This window comes from Peromyscus eremicus, chromosome 2 (assembly GCF_949786415.1).
Source record: "Peromyscus eremicus chromosome 2, PerEre_H2_v1, whole genome shotgun sequence".
NCBI classification, from domain to species: domain Eukaryota; kingdom Metazoa; phylum Chordata; class Mammalia; order Rodentia; family Cricetidae; genus Peromyscus; species Peromyscus eremicus.
In genome coordinates, this window is record NC_081417.1 from 123,805,245 (window position 1) to 123,823,474 (window position 18,230).

The window sequence follows — 18,230 nt, forward strand, 5'->3', positions numbered from 1 at the left end:
GTCTCCCTAGGTTCCTCAGTCTGACCCAATTCTTGGGCTGGATGGGTGTATTCAGTCTTAATACCTATTTCATTTAACAGTCATTTTTGCATGAAATCTTACTGTTTTACTCAGACTGGTCTCAAACTCCTGGGCTCAAATGATGACCTCACCTCAGCTTCCCAATGCTGAGACTACCAATGTGTGCCGCCACCACATGCAGCTACCATAATTTTCTTTTCTTTTTTTTGAGACAGGATCTCATGTATCCCATGCTGGCCTCCAACCAAGGATGACCTTAAACTTTGGATTCTCCTCCCTCTACCTCCTGAGTGGTGGAATTACCACACCCCATTTAATCTAGTGCTGGGGATTGAATTCAGAGCTTTGTGCATGATAGGCAAGCACTCTATCAACTGAGCTATACCCTTGCCCTATTAGTTAAAAAATATTACATTTTAAAAATGTGTGTGTGTGTGTGCGTGTGCGCACACAGTCAGGGGACAAACTACAGATGTAGGTTCTCTCTTTCCAACATGTGGAGGGGTCCATGGATTCACCTCAGGTTGTCAGACTTGGCAACAGGCACCTTTACCAGATAAGCCATTTTATTGGGCCAAAAGCCATCGGCTTTTATATTTTAATTGTGTCCTGCTAGTTTGCTGAAAGTGTCAAATCTAATTGTAAAAATGACACCGTAGGGTCTTTTAGGTGTAGGACCGTGCAGTCTGTAAACAGGGATACTTTGACTGCCTCCTTTCTTGCTTGTGTCCCATTTCTTTCTTTCTTTTGCAGTACTGCTTTAACTAATGCATGAGGCACTGTACGGAATAAGAGTGAAGAAGATAAGCACCCTTGTCTCGTTCTTGGTTTTAGCTTTAACTAACGCATGAGGCACTGTACGGAATAAGAGTGAAGAGGATAAGCACCCTTGTCTCGTTCTTGGTTTTAGGGGACATGCTTTCAGTTTTTCCCCATTTTGTATAATCTTGGCTATATGTCTGACAGAGCTATATATGTTGAACTTTTATTCCTATTTTCTTCAAGGCTTTTATTATAAGGAGATATTAACATTGGTCAAATGTCATTATTGCATCTATTCTGACTATGTGACTTCTATTCTTAATGCCTGCTTATGTGCTGTATTACATGTACCTACTTATTTATTTATTTAGTTTATTTGAGGCAGATCCTTGTGTAGCTCATGCTCGCCTCTTATTAACTATGTAGCCAAAGATGACCTTGAAGTCCTGGCCCTCCTGCTTCCACCTCCCAAGTGCCAGGATCACAGATGTGTCACACCCTGTCTGGCTTTATTTGGAGTTTTTTTTTTTTTCTTTTTTTGAGACAGGGTTTCTCTGTGTAGCTTTGGAGCCTGTCCTGGATCTCACTTTGTAGACCAGGCTGGACTCGAACTCACAAAGATTCGCCTGGCTCTGCCTCCCGAGTGCTGGGATTAAAGGCGTGTGCCACCACTGCCCGGCTTTTTGGAGTTTTTGAGACAGGGTCTCATGTGGTTTCACCCAGCCTGAAACTCTCTATATCACTGAGGATGGCCTTGAATTCTATTCCTCATCTTCCTGTCTCTAACCCCCAGGTTCAGTTGAACTGGTTTATTCTAGTAGTGTGTGTGTGTGTGTGTGTGTGTGTGTGTGTGTGTGTGTATGTTTTGTGTTTATTGTGTGTGGATGGATGTGTGCGTGCATGTGGACTAGAGGTTGATTTCAGGTGTCTTCCTCAGTTGTGTTCTACTTATTTTTTAAGCTAGCTTTATTGTATGTGTGTTCATCCTAACGTAGAAAGTGCAAGCCATAGGCTCGGGGAGAGACCTTGTCTCAAAGGAATAGGTGGAGCATGATAGAGGAGGACACCCTCCTAGCTTCTGCGCACCAGCACATCCATGTGTGCATACACTCACAGAGAGACAGACAGATAAATAAGTCTTTAAAAAGGAACTAGATTTGAAAATGCCAGCAACATAAAGCAGTAGGGATCCTTTTTGCTGCCAGTGGTGATTTTTGCTTATCTGGTTTAATTTTAATAAACCAGAATCTCTAGAGACCCAATTCTCTAAAGCCTGTCCCAGCTTATTCCTGATTCTGTTTGAGTTATTTTCTAGTTCCTCTTTTATCCTCTGCATGTTTTTCTCTCTTTCATATATACTATGTTTCATTTTATCAAACATCTCAGCCCAGCCAGGATCATATGCTCTTTTGTACTTTGTAGACATGTCCTTTACCTCCAAAGACTTGGCCCCCACATAAACCATGGACTACAAAGTTGATGAGAAGTCCCTGTTTATTATTTAAAAAATGTTTATTTTTTTTTGTGAATGTGTCTTTTGCCTGCATGTATGTCTGTGCATCATGTGCATTCAGTGTCTTTGGAGGCCAGAAGATAACGTCAGATATCCCTGAGACTGGAGTCCATTCTGGGGATTGTCAGGACCTAACCTGGGTCTTCTGGAAGAGCAGCCAGTGCTCTTAACTGCTGAGCCATTGCTCCAGCCCTAGGGTTTGTTTTCTGCTGGTTCGTTTAAGGATTTATTAATTTTGTGTGTATGAATGTTTTGTCTGCACATGTAAGTGTACTATACACTCGGTGGAGGCCAGAAGAGGGTGTCAGATCCTTTGGAAATGGAGTTACAGATGATTATGAGCTGCCTGATGTGGGTGCTAGGAATCAAACTTGGGCCCTCTGGAAAAGCAGTAAATGTTCTTAACGGTTGGGCCATTTCTCAAGTCCCCTCCATCTCCCTGTAGGTTTTAAATAGGGAAATTATAAGGTCAGAATTATATTTTCAGAAGGTCATGGTGTGGCGAAGAGAGTGAGCACAGGAGGGGGCATTAGTTAAGATGGTGGCCCAGGAGGAAGAAGGCCGCCAGGGAAAGAGGGGGAAGCTAGCACATATGGATGAACTGTGAAAATAAAGTTAGAACTTCGGGTACATAGTGGAGATTTAGTCACCAGAACTCGCTGATAGACTGGGCTTAGGCTGTGAGAAAAAGCATAGAATTCCAGGGAGAAAAGAACCAGGAGCCTGAACAAAGCACCCTCTATCTGTGTTCTAATGTGAGATAGTCAATGTACAGTCATGGTTTTAAGCTAAGACACAACAGTGATTAGGGCTTTAAAAGATCTCTGACTGAAAGAGTTGTCTATTTTCATTATGTGTATTTAAGAAAGATGTTTTCATTTTTCCCCAGCTACACGAACCAACATCATCATCATTTGCAAAGCACCTGACACTGAGCTCAGCTCTTTCCCAGAAGTCACTGAGGTCCCCCTGAACCCCGAGAAGAATATCCTCATTTGTGATTGACTAAGGTTATAGTCAGTAAGGGACTGGGCTGAGATTTGAAGTCAGACTTGATTCTGAAACTTTACTCACTGCACTGACTCAAAGGTACAGAATCAGAAACACCCCAAACTCTGAAAACTTGTCTCTCTTCCTTCCTTTTCCCTCCCTCCCTCCTTCCCTCCCTCCCTCCCTCCCTCCCTCCTTCCCTCCCTCCCTCCTTCCCTCTCTGTATCCCTCTATCTCCCTCCTTCCCCCTCCCCCCTCCTCCTCTCTCTCTTCTTTTCTTTTTAAGACAGGGTCAGATGTATCATAGGCTGACTTGGAACTTTATGTCACGGAGGATGCGTGCTTGAACTTCTGATGCTCTTGAGCCCACTCCCAGGTGCTGGGATTATAGGTCTATCCCACTCTGCCCAGTTTCATATAGTTCTTATGATGATCCAACCTGGGCTTCATGCCTGCTAGGCAAGTACTCTACCAACTGAGGTACGTCTCTGGCCCTCTTCAAACTTTTGCCCTCAGCACTTGAAGCTTTTGTTGATTCTCATGTGTCCTACTTTAGAGCCCAAAAGCTGGCAAGCTAGACAGCTTTGTTCTGTTTGTAGCCTGTCCTCTGACTTGCCTTGTGATTGAAGACAAGCTTCTTCATTTGATGGTGTCTCAGCATTCACGCATGTTGAGCAGGGCTAGTAATTACTTATGGAGAAAAAGCTTTGAAATCTGTAGATGAAAGGACCTGCAGCCACGAGCACAAATATTTTCTTTCCCAGGGTATTCTTTTTGATTTCTTGTGGTTTCTAGGACCTTACATAAGAGAGGGAAATAAAAGGAAGGAAATGGGGCAAGCATAAAACTGCAGCTGATTTCTCACTAAGAGCCAATGGCACTTTGGGAACAACAACTGAATAATTTCTCTTACTCAAGAGTATTCAAATAAATATTACTAATAGATAAAAAAAATTATGAAAAAAATCATTAAGTAGGCTTTTGAAAACCTTAAAAATGATTTTGTGTTTTAGTCCAGGTTACTCTCAAACCTTGACTATTCTCCAGTAGGCAAGAAAGCTAACACTAACGAATACAGGGTCTGCTGCATGTTAGGCACCAGACTTTTAAATGTAACCTTAGTCACCATAATATTATAATCAAGTAGGTATATGACCTTCAGTTTGCAGAGGAGGCAACCATGGCTTGGTATCACTCATTGCCTTGTCCAAAGTTCTAAAAATAAGAAGTTATAGATTGAAGAACAGACCTAGTTGGGTTTTCCCAGCTCTAAATCCAGCTGTTCCCAGGACATCCCATTATACTGAACGATTGGTGATAACAATTTTGAATTGTCTTACGACACCCTGGGTGTCTATGGCATTTAAAAGTCTTTTGCTGTTTGTCCTTTTCATGGCTCAGACCCTGGTACAGGGACAGTTATTTGAGTAGCACAATTGCTATTATTGTATAGTCTCACACATTCTTTTTGCCCTGGGTAATTCTGAACAATGCTGAGCTATATTTATGAAGCCAGTGGCTTGGAAGCATGAGCTCTGCATTACCATTACAATCGTAGTACAACTTTGTTTTAAAGCACAACACCATTTATGTGGAAGGCCCCTCACAAAGATTCATGCACATAAACCGGCCCTTTGTATATTCAGAGTTCCTCATAGCCTCCCTTATAGCTTCGATTTTCCTACATTTCTCAGCTCTATGGAGGCTGACATCACAAATGTGTAGTGTTCATGAAAGGCTGATATGACAACTGCTTTCAAAACTGGGAAGCAAAGAAACAGAAGCAGTAAAACTTTCCTTTAAGGATAGGTTCGGGAAAGTTCGAATAGCATAGGGAGATGACCAATGGCAAAGCTGTCTGATTTGAGAGCTCCTCTTCAGGCTCATCCCAAGTTTTTCACAAATCCATGTTTCACGTTCACCTTTCTATGCTCAGAATTCCAGTTTATGCAGTCTTCTTGGGGGCTATTTCTCCAGGATGCTAACAATGCACGTTATTAAAGAAATCAGGTTCGGATCAGAAGACCTGTGAATTATGAACTTGAACAAATTTCTCTTCTATATAATAAGGTAAAAACAATCCTTAGGTTGTTGGAAAAACAAGTTTGGTTCTTAGTACCTAGATTATAGTCATCAGACACGACTTCAGTTCTTAGGGAACATTTTAATGACAGGGATACATGTGTCAGGTGTTCAAGACAGCCCCTCTGCCTTCTTGTAACTAATAGAGCTACAAACCCATTTAGTAATTAGACGGTTGACTGAAAAGTAGGGAGCTAAGTGGTGACCTTACATAATGCATTGCATAAATATCAGTTACTGAAGATACATAGAGTCCAGGCCAGTCTCTTTCATAGGCCATTTACGCATGGTATCTAATTTTTATACCATCTGTATAAAGTGGTTATTATAATATCAGAAGTACATGCCAGGAATCTGAAGCTTAGAGCCTGAGAGACATTAAGCTGCCCTAAAAAATAAGTCTTTTTGTCTGCCTTCTGTAGCTCATTCCTGTTACAATGAATTAGATTATAATATATCTTCCATTAGCTATAGTTTGTCTTCCTAAAATAGATTTAGGATGTGACCCAGTGCTTTGATGAGATCTGGGACACACATTTGCAAATTATCATTGGTATGTCATTACAAAAAATCCATTCTCAGAAGTTGGGCCTTGGGAGTTTGGCCCATCAGTGCTATCCCTACAGACTCGCTCCCATCTCTTACTACGCTAGTAATTGAAACCAGAGCTCATGAGTGGGAAAGCCACTATAAATTGTTGGTACTCCCGAAGGGACTTGGAGCAATTCCTATCTAATGAATTTAAGGCAGTCTTCCTTTCCTAGGTGCTCTTTCCTTCTCCTTTCTTCTTTTCATTCTTCCTCCCATCCTTCCCTCCTTCCTCTCTTCATTTTTTTCTTTTGGATTGAATCATAAATCTTGTGCATACTACTTAGCTATAGCCTCAGAGTATTTTTTTTTTCTTACATGAAGACCCAAACTGCTTCTGTGCCATTACACAAGTGCTTGTAGAGGACAAGGCTGATGCAGGGTACCTAACCTTATTTCTGAGAGAAGGTTCCTCACTGAGTTGGAGTGCAGCCGTTTCTCTAGACCGGCAGGCCATCAAACCTAGAGAACCCTTCTGTACTTGCTTCTCCAGTGATAGGATTATAGGGGCATGCCCGCCACTTCCCTTGGCTTTTATTTTTCCTTTTTTTTTTTAATTTTTTTTTTTTTTTGCATGGGTGGTGAGGATTGAATTCAGGTCTTCACTTTTGCACTTTACCAACCGAGCCATCTCACCAGCCTCTCAATGTTCTTATCTGTCAAATGGGGATAAATTGAAGATACAGCTAGGTATATGTGGGAGCCTACAGAGACTTCCTAGTGAGATCTGAGCTTGCTTTACCCAGCAGGGCGGCATAAGGGGATGGATTGATCACGTGTGTGGTTTGGAAGGTTCTGTGCTTGGCTGAGCTAGGGGGAGGTCTTTTGCTCCACCCCTTGGCATTTCTCTAAATAGCCCTTTAGAAGAGACAGAAGGGGCTGGTGGGTTTTGACCCAGGCCCTCCTGAGGCTATCCTGTGTTTCTTTTTTTTTTTTTTTAAGACTCAGAATTGTTCCTCTCCACGGAAATCTTTAGTAAAAGGCGAAAGATTTATACGATCTGAAGAGAAACCAGAGTATTATCCTGTGTTTCTATCTGTCTCTCTCCCCTCTATATTTCTATCTAAATATTTCTCACTTCTCCCTACTCAAGAGTACCTTGGGGAAAAAGTGGGAGTGTGTCTCCCACAGGTATACCTGAGATTATATGTTTAGCTTAGTTCAATAAACTTTTATAAGGTACTGTTAGATATTAGGAGTTAGTTGTGCTAGATTTTGCAAATAAAGACAAATTGTTAAAGTAGTACTATATAAATATGAGGTTTCATTTTTTTACTTAAAGCAAATGCATAATAATAGTCTCTTTTATTTCCTTAACATGCTATGATGTGTACGTGTAGGTCAGAGGACAACTTTTAAGAGTCCTTTCCTTCCAGCTATTCTCAAACACAAAATGCTCTATGACTTTCAGATTTCTGAACTTAATTTGTGTATTGACAACTTCAAGCATTTTTCTAAGCATTTTTCATACATTACTTCACAGCCCCCCTAAAATCTATAACTAGTAAGTGATTCCTTGATTACACTTCAATGATTTTGATGCCTAAGTTTTGTTTATTTCAATATATCAACTGCTTTGGCTATTAACCACATAACCTTGGGCAAATTACTTGACCTCTGTGACACTGAGTACCTTATTTATGAAATGAATGTGGTAATTGCTTCCTTTTAAAGTTTTTCTTTTCTTTCTTTCTTTTTTGTGACGTTCAGACTTAATAACGTGAAGTAGAAGATGCCAAAAGAAACATCAGTTGGGTTATAACTGACATTTCAAAGTGGGATAGTTTCTCCTCCTCTCCCTTGAGCTAAAAGGAATAATAGCAAAAAGAGGTCAAAGGAGACACCCCTGACTAAGTGGTTGCTCATCAGACCTGTATAACTTGCTCTCGGAGGCTGGACCAAGTCAGAGGAGTCTGGGTAGAGTCAGGAGTTCTTGAAGCCTCTTTGGTTTTTGCCTGTGATAGAAGAAAAAGTCTAAAAACGGAAGTGGAGCTAACTATACCTTGGGTCTTTGCAGCTGTCTCAGTATATTGAGGAATTCTATTATAATGATAACAGCTGTGGGAGTGATAGACTTTTTGGTTTTCACAGTTGGTATTTGTCCTGGAAACAACCATGACTGAGAAAGGAAGAACAATCTAGGCAAAGCCATATTGAGGCTGGGTACTTCAAGTCTGAGGGAGATGCAGCATGGAATCAGTCTTTGAGGATTTTACAGGCCAGTGAGACGCAGACAGGCCGTCAGCTAACTCTTTTTTTTTTTTTTTCTTTTTTTCAGGGGAGAGCGCGAACGCAGTCCCCTACTACCACAAATTATGCAGTCGAGTTTCCCGCATTTGGGGAAATCGCAGGGGTCAGCACATCCAGCGTGCAATGGATAAGCCTCGCCCTGGGAAAACCACCTTTGTGATCATGGTTATGTCCTAAAGCAGGATATTTTTGTTTGTTTGTTTGTTTTGTTTTTTTGAGACAGGGTTTCTCTGTGTAGCTTTGGAGCTTGTACTGGAACTCACTCTGTATTCCAGGCTGGCCTCGAACTCACAGATCCACCTGCCTCTGCCTCCCGAGTGCTGGGATTAAAGGCGTGTGCCACCACTGCCCGGCCATCAGCTAACTCTTAAAACAAGGTAGAGGAAGTGGCCTGAGAAACAGCTTAGTAGATAAGAGCAATGGGTGCCAAGACTGCCAGTCTGAGTTCCATCTCCAAGACCCCCATGGTGGAAGGAGAGAATCTACCTTCCCTCCAATCCCCAGACTACACACACACACACACACACACACACACACACACACACACACACTACTCAGTTAAAAAGGCAGAGTATAAAGTCACATCAGAGTAAGTAAAGGTGGTATGCAGACTTCTAGAGGGCTTCCTGAAGTAGGCTGCATACAAACTGAGTGTGCTGGCTAGTTTAACATTAATTTGACACAAATAGAGTTACCTGAAACGAGGGAACCTCACTTGAGAAAATGCCTCCGTAAGATCTCACTATAGGGCATTTTATTATTTGATGATTGATAAGAGAGGGCCCATCTCTGCACTGGTGGTCCTGGGTACTATAAGAAAGCAGGCTGAGCAAGCCATGGGTAGGAAGCCGGTAAGCAGCACCCCTCTATGGCCTCTGCATCAGCTCCTGCCTCCAGGTTCCTGCCCTGCTTGAGTTCCTGTCCTGACTTCCTTCAACAATGAACAGCAATATGGAAGTATAACCAAATAAACCCCTTTTTTCTCTAACTTGCTTTTTGGTCATGGTGTTTCATCACAGAAAAAGAAACCCTAACTAAGACACTGAGCCTTTGCCGATGAAAATTTCAAGTAAGTGATTGGTTATTCCATTAGAAGTGGTAACATGAGAAAGTGTAAGGTGTATTGTGTTCAATATAGGCAGGATGAAGGCCTTTATTAAGCATATACTATAATGTTATGATGTTAAAATACATATAAATATATAAAAAAAATTCTTGTCATTGAGGAGCTCTTTATGTGTGTGTGGGGGGGGTAGACTTACACAAACAAGTCATTAGGGGAATGCTGACTTCCTTCTGTAGAGACACTAACTAAAAGAGTGTGTACACTGGTTTGGAGAGGAGATATTTTTGCCAAGAAGTTAATTTTGGGATGGGACCTAGGGCTTTGTGCACACACTGTACCATTGAACTGCACTGTGGTCCTACACATGCTCTTTTACTGAACAACCCAGGAGGGGCAGGCAGCAGGCAGGGGAAGTAGTCTCTCCTGCTCCCTGGATCTTGTCTTTAGGAGGAAAGGATTTACATGCCTTCATTTTCAACTGGACAGCAGGTGGAAAGGCTTTGGAGTTAAACTGTAATCTGGCTTTCTAGTCAGCTGTTTGACTTTGGGTAAGAGACTGTGTGTGTGTGTGTGTGTGTGTGTGTGTGTGTGTGTGTGTGTGTGTGATGTATTCCTTTTCTATTAACTTCAGACAGGGTTTCATATGTATCACCTATGTATATCCTTGGCTGTTCTGGACCTACGTAGACCAGGCCGTAGCGAAGCTCACAGAGATTAAAGGTATGTGTGCCACCATGCCCAGCTGCGTTTCATCTTCCTCATTTGTATAGCTTCTTTCTGTTTTAAATTCCCTAGTCATGCAATTTTTTTTTTTTTTTTAAAGAGGGGCGGTGATGGCACAGGCCTTTAACCCTACACTTTCGAGGCAGAAGCAGGCGGATCTCTGTGAGCTCCAGGACAGCTAAGGCTACATACAGAGACATCCTGTCTCAAAAGCAAGCAAACAAACAACAAAAATAAAGCATGGAGCGCAGAGCCAATCCCATATAAATCAGTATCATTTAATATTATTATTTCGAAACCATTGCTGTCATTACTTAGTACCATTACTCCTTTAGTTCCCACAACCCACCTGGGCATGGGTATATTTTCCCCGCACTTTTCAGAACCAGCAGCCCAGAAAGGTGGCTACTCTGCCTACACTCCTCAGGTCTCGGTGGCGCCGCCTCCGCCTCCAGTCCGCCCCGGTGCTCCATCCGCACCGGGTTTTCCAGGGCGGCCGGGGTCAGGGCCTGGTTCCGCGCCTCCGACTCCCGCGCCGGGCTTTGCGCGCCGCCGCGGCCTGTGGGGCCGGTGGGGCGGGGCGGGGCGGCGTGAGGAGGGAAGTTGTCGAAGTTCGGGGGAGACGCCCGGCCGCCGGCCTCGCCTACGGCCTGTCCCTCCGCCTCCTTCCCGCCCCGGGGCCCCGGCCGCCCGTCCTTCCTTCCCCTCCCGTGCATGATGGAAACACCATGGCTGCGGCAGTCCAGCTCTCCCTGACACAGGTAACGCCGCCCGCCGCCGGTCCGCCCGGCTCGACCCGCCGGGGTTCCCCGGCCCTCCCCCACCGCTCTCGGGCGCTGGCGCGGCGGCGGCGGCGGCGGCGGCGGCCGCCCTCGGGCCGCACGGCGGGAGCGCGGGCGCCAGCCCGAACCGGAGCCCCGAGCCCCGAGCCGCGGCCGCCGCGCTCCCCGCCCCGGGTTCCCGGCTCCCCGGGCGCTCGGCTCCGCCCCGCGCGGCTCCCACCCCGCCGCCGCCGTCTCCGCGGGTCCCCGCGCCGCTCTCCTCCCGGGCTCGGCAGCGCTCACCCTCTCGGGAAGTTTCTCTTCGGGCCTGACGGGCCGCCAGGTGAGCTCCGGTGGGGCTCGCGCCGTGCGAGGCTCGCCCTCGGCGGAGCAGGGTCCCTCAGCTTTGCTCAGCTCGGGCGGGCGGGAGTGCCCGCTGCCGAGGTTCCCCCAGGTCCCCCCGAGTCAGCCTCACTTTCCGAAGTCGTGTCCTTGCCCAGGTACTTGCCCCGCTCGCGCCTTTCCCTCCCGGGCAGGTTAGCTTGCGCGCAGACCCCCCCTTTGCAGACTTTGCCACCCGCGAGGGGCAGTCTCAGATCGCCGTCCTAGGAGGTGACAGCGTCAGCCTTCAGCAGGTGGGGCGGCTCTGTCCGCCTCGCTGCCGGCATCCACCGGGGAGATAACTTTGTCCAAAAGCAGTTTTCTCTCTCTCTCTCTCTCTCTGACTCTTCCCCCTCCCTCCCGAGCCCCATCCTGGAGTTTCCTAGGAAACCTCTCTGAACATCATTCCCTCGGGAGAGCCCAGAGTTCTCCGTTTCTTTAAAACCCTAGAGCAGTCATCTCACGACGTCCAGGAGGATGAGGTGCCACACACCTGCCATTGCGGAAATCCATCTTCACTGTCCAGAAGTTTGCCCTCCCCAGAGCCGGTGGCTGTGCCCACCTCAGCCATAGAGCCTGCCCTGGGATAGCTCCCTGCCATCTTGTCTCCTCGGCCCAGATTTGCCTGTATTTAAGCTAAAGCTTTACACTTAAGGTAGGGCATGTGTTTGAACAGTAGACTCCTTCTGTGTTATCATAAAGAGGTCTTGAGGTGTTTTTTTTTTCCCTAGCATTTTGGGATAGAGAGAAAAATGTATTTCTCCCAGGAACCAGGATGGAGATTTTTATTTACTTACTTATTTTTGAAACAGGGTTTCATGTAGACTGGGCTGGCTTTGAACTCACTATGTAGTCACGAATGACCTTGAACTTCAGATCATTCTGCCTCCATCTCCCAAGTGCTGGGATTTTAGGCTGGACCACTATACTATTTATTTATTGCCGAAAATCAAACCCAGGGCTTCATGCGGGCTAGGCAGGCACTCTACCAACTAAGCCATATCCCCAGCAAAGTGATTTTATATATACCGTATGTCTCTCTCTCTCCCCTCTCTCCCTCCCTCCCCCTCCCTTCCTCTTTCTCAGACACACATACACACATCTCTTCAGGTAAAAGAGTTTCGGTCTACAGGAATAGCCTCATAAACTTCACTTTACATTTCCAAATTTATTTCCCCTGGGTCATTGTGTTTTGATCAGCAGATAACAGGGAAGCATTTTTAAGATGGAGCCTTTAGCTGGTCTTGTCTTGGTCATGAATGTGTTTGGAACGGTCCTTCTGAAACTCACATTTGAGGAATGGAAACATTGACTTTTGGGTGTTGACTTTCTGAGTCTAGTTAGTGACCTGTCTTAAACATGATCCCTGTTGGCAGTCTGGTGTATTCTGACTCTGTTGGCCAATTCTGGCAGTTTCCCCTCTCTTAAAGATTTTGTTCCCGTGAAGACTTCTGTAGAACTGCTTCTTGGTTGTGTGCCTACTTGATTTTCTCCTTTGATGGAACTGTTTCTTGTTTCTGTTTACTATCATTCATCTCTGGAAATTTGCTTCGGGCCCTTACTTTTATAGTCACTTTGACAATTTACATATGTTCTCGTGGTTATATATTTAGGTGTTAACGTGTATCCAGAGTGAATGCTGAACCAATAAGGGGAATTGTCCTTTAGTATCTCACATTTGAATTTATTCAAATTTAAAAACACCTGTTTTTAAGTATTTACATCTTCCTTTAAAACTTAGTAAACTTGTGGTTTTTAGATTTAATTAATGTGTATGAGTGTTTTGCCTGCGTGTGTACATATGGGCACATGCATGCCTGGTCGGAAGAGTGTCAAATCCTCGGGAACTAGAGTTGTGGATGAACCACCACGTGAGTACTGGGAACCGAACCTGGGTTCTCTGCAAGAGCAACAAGTTCTCTTAACCTGAGCTAAGCCATCTCTACAGCCCCTGGTTTTTATATTTGTGTGTGTGTGTGTGTGTGTGTGTGTGTGTGTGTGTGTGTGTAGCACTATGTAGCCTTGGGTGCCTGGAACTCTGTAGACCAGGCAGGCCTCGAATTCATAAGAGTTATAGCTACCTCTGTTAGATTTAATCTTTTTTTTTAAGTTAAATTAATTGGGTCTGCTGGCACATACTTGTAATCCCATTACTTGTGAGTTGGGGGCAGAAGGAATACTGATGGTTTGAGACTAGTGTGAGCTACATAGCATATAGTTAAGCCAAGGCAATGCAGTGAGACTGTTTAAAAAAGTGTGTGTAGGGTTGGGGATTTAGCTCAGTGGTAGAGCGCTTTCCTAGCAAGCGCAAGGCCCTGGGTTCGATACTCAGCTCAAAAAAAAAAAAAAAAAAGGTCCAGGACAGTATGTTCTACACATTAAGAAACACAGTCTCAAAAAAAAGTAAAAAAGTGTGTGTGTGTTGTATGTGTGTGGTGCATGCATGTGAGTGCGCAGGTGTAGATGCCTGTTGGAGTGCATGCCGAGACCAAAGGACGATGTCAGGTGTCTTCCTGTATTACTTTCTGCCTTTTTTCCTTGAGGCAGGTCTCTCAGTGAATGAGAGCTTGCCATTTTGGTTAGATGGGCCAGCTAGGCAGTGAGTTCTTGAGATCTGCTTGCTCTGGCTCTCCAGTGCTGGGGTTACCGGCATGCTCAGCTTTTTATGTGGGTGCTGGGGATTTGAATTCTGCTCTTTATGCTTACATAATCTTTTTGCCTACTGAGCCATCTTCTCAGTTCCTCAAATTTTTATTTAAAAATTTTTTTTTAACCACTTGAGCTAAGTCAAGTCAGATAGTGGTGTAGCCTGGTTTCATATTCATTATTGATCTATTTATGTTACCTTCCATTTCTCTTTTCTACTCTTCTAAGAGTCAGACAAGTGAACTCAAGTGAGAGATTCTTCAGGGCAGAGGTGTTGTGGAGGGTAGGCAGTGTCTGGCCATGTTGCTCATTCTGGCCCAGGTTCTTAGGTTTAAGTGATCCTTCTGTCCCAAATCTCCCAAGAAGCTGGCATTATGGATGTGTGTGCCACTGGGCCCAGTAAAGAACATTTTAAAACTCATCTCTTTCTCCAGTTGTTCATTTGGAAGAAAGTGATTGATAACTCTGTGTCTATGTGAGACTGTTGAAGGGCTTTTTGACAGTTAGGAAGGTTAATCAGGTACTAGTTTCTGTCTCGGGCAGTTAGATGATCAATTTGAAGTAGGTTCACTTCATTTATATTTACTCGTTCAGTGAGCAAGCCTGTGTGTGTGTGTGTGTGTGTGTTTGTGTGTTTGTGACAGGGTCCCTAGCCCTGGCTGTCCTGGAACTCGGAGTTCTCTGTAGACCGAGATGGTCTGGACTTACCAGAGATCAGCTTGCCTCAGTCTCTCAGGTGCTAGGATTAAGTGAATACGCTATGCTTGTCTTCTGCAATTTTTTTTAAATATTAGTGTAACACACTAAATTGGGGTTGGCTTTTTAGCTTTTTGGCCCTTATCACTTAAACAAAAATAACAAATTGGAGAAAAATGTGAAAAATGTTTTAGTTTATGCTTCCCTTCCCTTTTGAATGCCTGCCAAACATTCCTCTCTTTCTTTACCAAAAGATTGAAATTAAGTTTTGCCTTCTAGAGATGATAGAATACTAGATTAAGAAAATGAATGTTATTTTTCAGCTTTGCCAATAGATATTGTATTGAGTAAAACCTGTAGGCGTCTGCTCTCTTAGCCTTGAAAATGGATCCACGTTGGTTAGGAGCACTGGCTGCTCTTCTAGGAGAACCTGTTTCAATTCCCAGCACCCATATGGTAGTTAACAGCCCTCTATAAATCTAGTTCCAGGGAGTGCGACCCCATCTCCTGGTCTCCCCAGGCACTGCACTTAGGAGTTGCAGATATACTTGTAGGCAAAACACCTATACACATAAAATAAGTGGATTAAAAATTATCTAACAAGCCGGGCGGTGGTGGCGCACGCCTTTAATCCCAGCGCTCGGGAGGCAGAGCCAGGCGGATCTCTGTGAGTTCGAGGCCAGCCTGGGCTACCAAGTGAGTTCCAGGAAAGGCGCAAAGCTACACAGAGAAACCCTGTCTCGAAAAACCAAAAAAAAAAAAAAAAATTATCTAACAAATAATGTTGAACATTTGCTATCTGCCAAAAATTATAATCTTAGACTATACTAACAAACAAAATGTTGTAGAATATTATTTTAAGGTGTGTTAATTTTGTTTATGTTGCATTTATTTAACTCTGTGAATCTGTTACTGTGCCTGTCTAAAACACCTGATGGTTTAATAAAGAACTGGCCAATAGTAAGGCAGGAGAAAGGATATATATAGAAGGAGAAACTGGGAGGAGGGATCTAAGATCTAGGAGCCAGAGGAGGAGGACTACTTCAGGGGCTAACCACCCAGCTACACAGCAAGCCACGGAACAAGAGTAAGATTTACAGAAGTAAGAGAACTGGAAAAGCCCAGAGGCAAAAGGCAGACGGGATAAGTTAAGGAAAGCTGGCTAGAAACTAAGCCAAGATAAGGCTGGGCATTCATAAGTATGACTAAGCTTCATGTGTGAATTTATTTGGGAGCTGGGTGGCAGGCCCCCCAAAAAAGAGAAAAAAAAAAAAACAACAACAAAATAATTTTTTGAAGCTTAAAGACAAAAAACGAAGAGTTTAAATTTTAATAGGGGGGTTTGAACATTATTACATACTTTTCCAGCTCTAACACTCTGTTTTGTAAATCATACCCAATGATGTGTTGGTTTTCCAACAGTACTTAGTACAGCACAGCCTTGTTTCTCCTTTCAATTTTCACTTTTCTTGATGAGAAAATCAAATAGTAACATGATGGCTCAGGCAAATCCCAGCACGTGAGAATCTGAGACAGGATTATTGTGAATTTGAGGCCAGAATGGCAACAAAGTAAACTGCAAGTCAGCCTAGGCTACAGAGAGCTTCTATCTGAAAAAACAAAATATTCCTAGATGAAGAGCTACAGGCAGTTAATGCAGAGAGAGGGAGAATTAGTCTTTCCTAGAGATGAACCCCCTAATTGGCTATCTAATATCAAGTCACCAGCCCAAAAAACATATATATGAGCCATACTCAGCACGTTGTATTTACATATCTATTGTGTCAATAGTAATAAAAAGAGGCCATGAATTTGAGGGAAGGAACTGGACTTGGGTGGGGTTGGAGGAAAAAAAAGTGGCCCAGTTGGGAGGGTGGGGGTGAGGAAGTGATGTAAATACAGTAAATATATGAAATTAAAAACAATTTAGGGAAAACTTGAATGAGAGAGATCTGATTTTTGCCCTTTTTTTGGTAGATTACAGAAAAGACAGGTAGGGGCTGGGGATTTAGCTCAGTGGTAGAGTGCTTGCCTAGCAAGCACAAGGCCCTGGGTTCGGTCCTCAGCTCAAAACAAAACAAAACAAAACAAAACATTTTGCCAGGCGGTGGTCGCCCACGCCTTTAATCCCAGCACTCGGGAGGCAGAGCCAGGCAGATCTCTGTGAGTTCGAGGCCAGCCTGGACTACCAAGTGAGTCCCAGGAAAGGCGCAAAGCTACACAGCGAAAAACCAAAAAAAAAAAAAAAAAAAAGAAAAGAAAAGACAGGTAACATTTCGTTTCTTTCTTTTTGAACACTTCGTAGCAAACCCAGAGCCTTATGAATGCTACTGCTGGGTATTTGCTCATCGACTCTCACTGTGCAGCCTTGCTGGTCTGCATCTAACAGAGATCAGTCTGGTACAGCCTCCCAAATGCTGGGAATAAAGGTGTGCACTATACCTGGCCTAGTAAATTCTGTCTTAGTTACGGGTTACTATTCTGTGATAAACAGCATGGCCTAAGCCAGTTGGGAAGGAAGGGGTTTATTTGGTTTATACTTCCATATCAATGAAGGAAGTCAAGAAAGGAACTTAGACCAGGGCAGGATCCTAAAGGCAGGAGCTCATGCAGAGGCCATGGAGAAGTGATGCTTACTGGCTTGGTTAGCCTGCTTTCTGATGAAACCCAGGACCACCTGCCCAAGAGTGACCCCACCCACAGTGGGCCCCCTCCCCCTCATCAATACTAATTAAGAAAATGCCCTACATGCTTGCCTGCAGCCAGATTTTTTTTTTGTTTTTTGTTTTTTTTTTTGTTTTTCGAGACAGGGTTTCTCTGTGTAGCTTTGCGCCTTTTCCTGGAACTCTCTTGGTAGCCCAGGCTGGCCTCGAACTCACAGAGATCCGCCTGGCTCTGCCTCCCGAGCGCTGGGATTAAAGGCGTGCGCCACCACCGCCTGGCTGCAGCCAGATTTTATGGAGACATTTTCTCAGTTGAGGTTTCCTCGTCTGAGATGACTGTAGCTTGTATCAAATTGATATAAAACTAGCTAGCACAACTTTTTAAAGTTTTGCTTGCCTTGAATCCTAGTACCCTGGAGGCAGAGGCAGGCAGAACTCTTGAGTTGGGGCCAGCCTGGATTACTAGTAGAGATGCTGTTTAAAAAACAAAACAAAAGCCAGGCATGGTGGCACACGCCTTTAATCTCAGCACTGGGGAGGCAGAGCCAGGTGGATCTCTGTGAGTTTTGAGGCCAGCCTGGGCTACCAAGTGAGTTCCAGGAAAAGGCACAAAGCTACACAGAGAAACCCTGTCTCGAAAAACCAAAAAAAAAAAAAAAAAATTTTTTTCAATTGTCCATTTCTTTTTTTTTTTTTTTAAGATTTATTTATTTATTATATATACAACATTCTGCCTTCATTTATCCTTGCATGCCAGAAGAGGGCACCAGATGTCATTATAGATGGCTGTGAGCCACCATGTGGGCGCTGGGAATTGAACTCAGGACCTCTGGAAGAGCAGCCAGTGCTCTTAACTTCTGAGCCATCTCTCCAACCTTCCATTTCTTTTTCTAATGTCTCTATCCCTAGTAATACTACTCTTAGCTCCTTTTGCTTTTTTCCTATTTGACAGAAGTGGTACTTCAGTTAATAATTCATTTTACAAATGAGGGAGGTAACTTATGTAAAGCACGAAGTGGTTGGTAGAGCTAAGTTTTTGTTGGTGGTGGGTGGGTGGTTTGGTTGTTACTTATCCCCTAACTGTAGCT

The 18,230-nt window shown here is 44.1% G+C and overlaps 1 protein-coding gene, 1 non-coding gene and 1 pseudogene across 5 annotated transcripts in view; 1 reads left to right on the forward strand and 2 right to left on the reverse strand.

Moving 5' to 3' along the window:
- Positions 1 to 6,886: 6,886 nt before the first annotated feature.
- On the reverse strand, positions 6,887 to 6,976 carry LOC131905474 (U5 spliceosomal RNA; annotated as a pseudogene).
- Positions 6,977 to 8,231: 1,255 nt separating this feature from the next.
- On the reverse strand, positions 8,232 to 8,396 carry LOC131905458 (U1 spliceosomal RNA). Its single transcript, XR_009377966.1, has one exon. It is a non-coding gene; the product is annotated as a U1 spliceosomal RNA (small nuclear RNA).
- Positions 8,397 to 10,553: 2,157 nt separating this feature from the next.
- The window catches only part of Eps15 (epidermal growth factor receptor pathway substrate 15), a 110,659-nt gene continuing 102,982 nt past the window's right edge, over positions 10,554 to 18,230 (forward strand). For all 4 annotated transcript variants that reach the window (XM_059254693.1, XM_059254694.1, XM_059254695.1 and 1 more), the window contains exon 1: positions 10,554 to 10,756. In XM_059254693.1, coding sequence (XP_059110676.1) covers positions 10,724 to 10,756 — 33 coding nt within the window. In that variant the 5' untranslated portion in view covers positions 10,554 to 10,723. The remainder of the gene's footprint in view (positions 10,757 to 18,230) is intronic.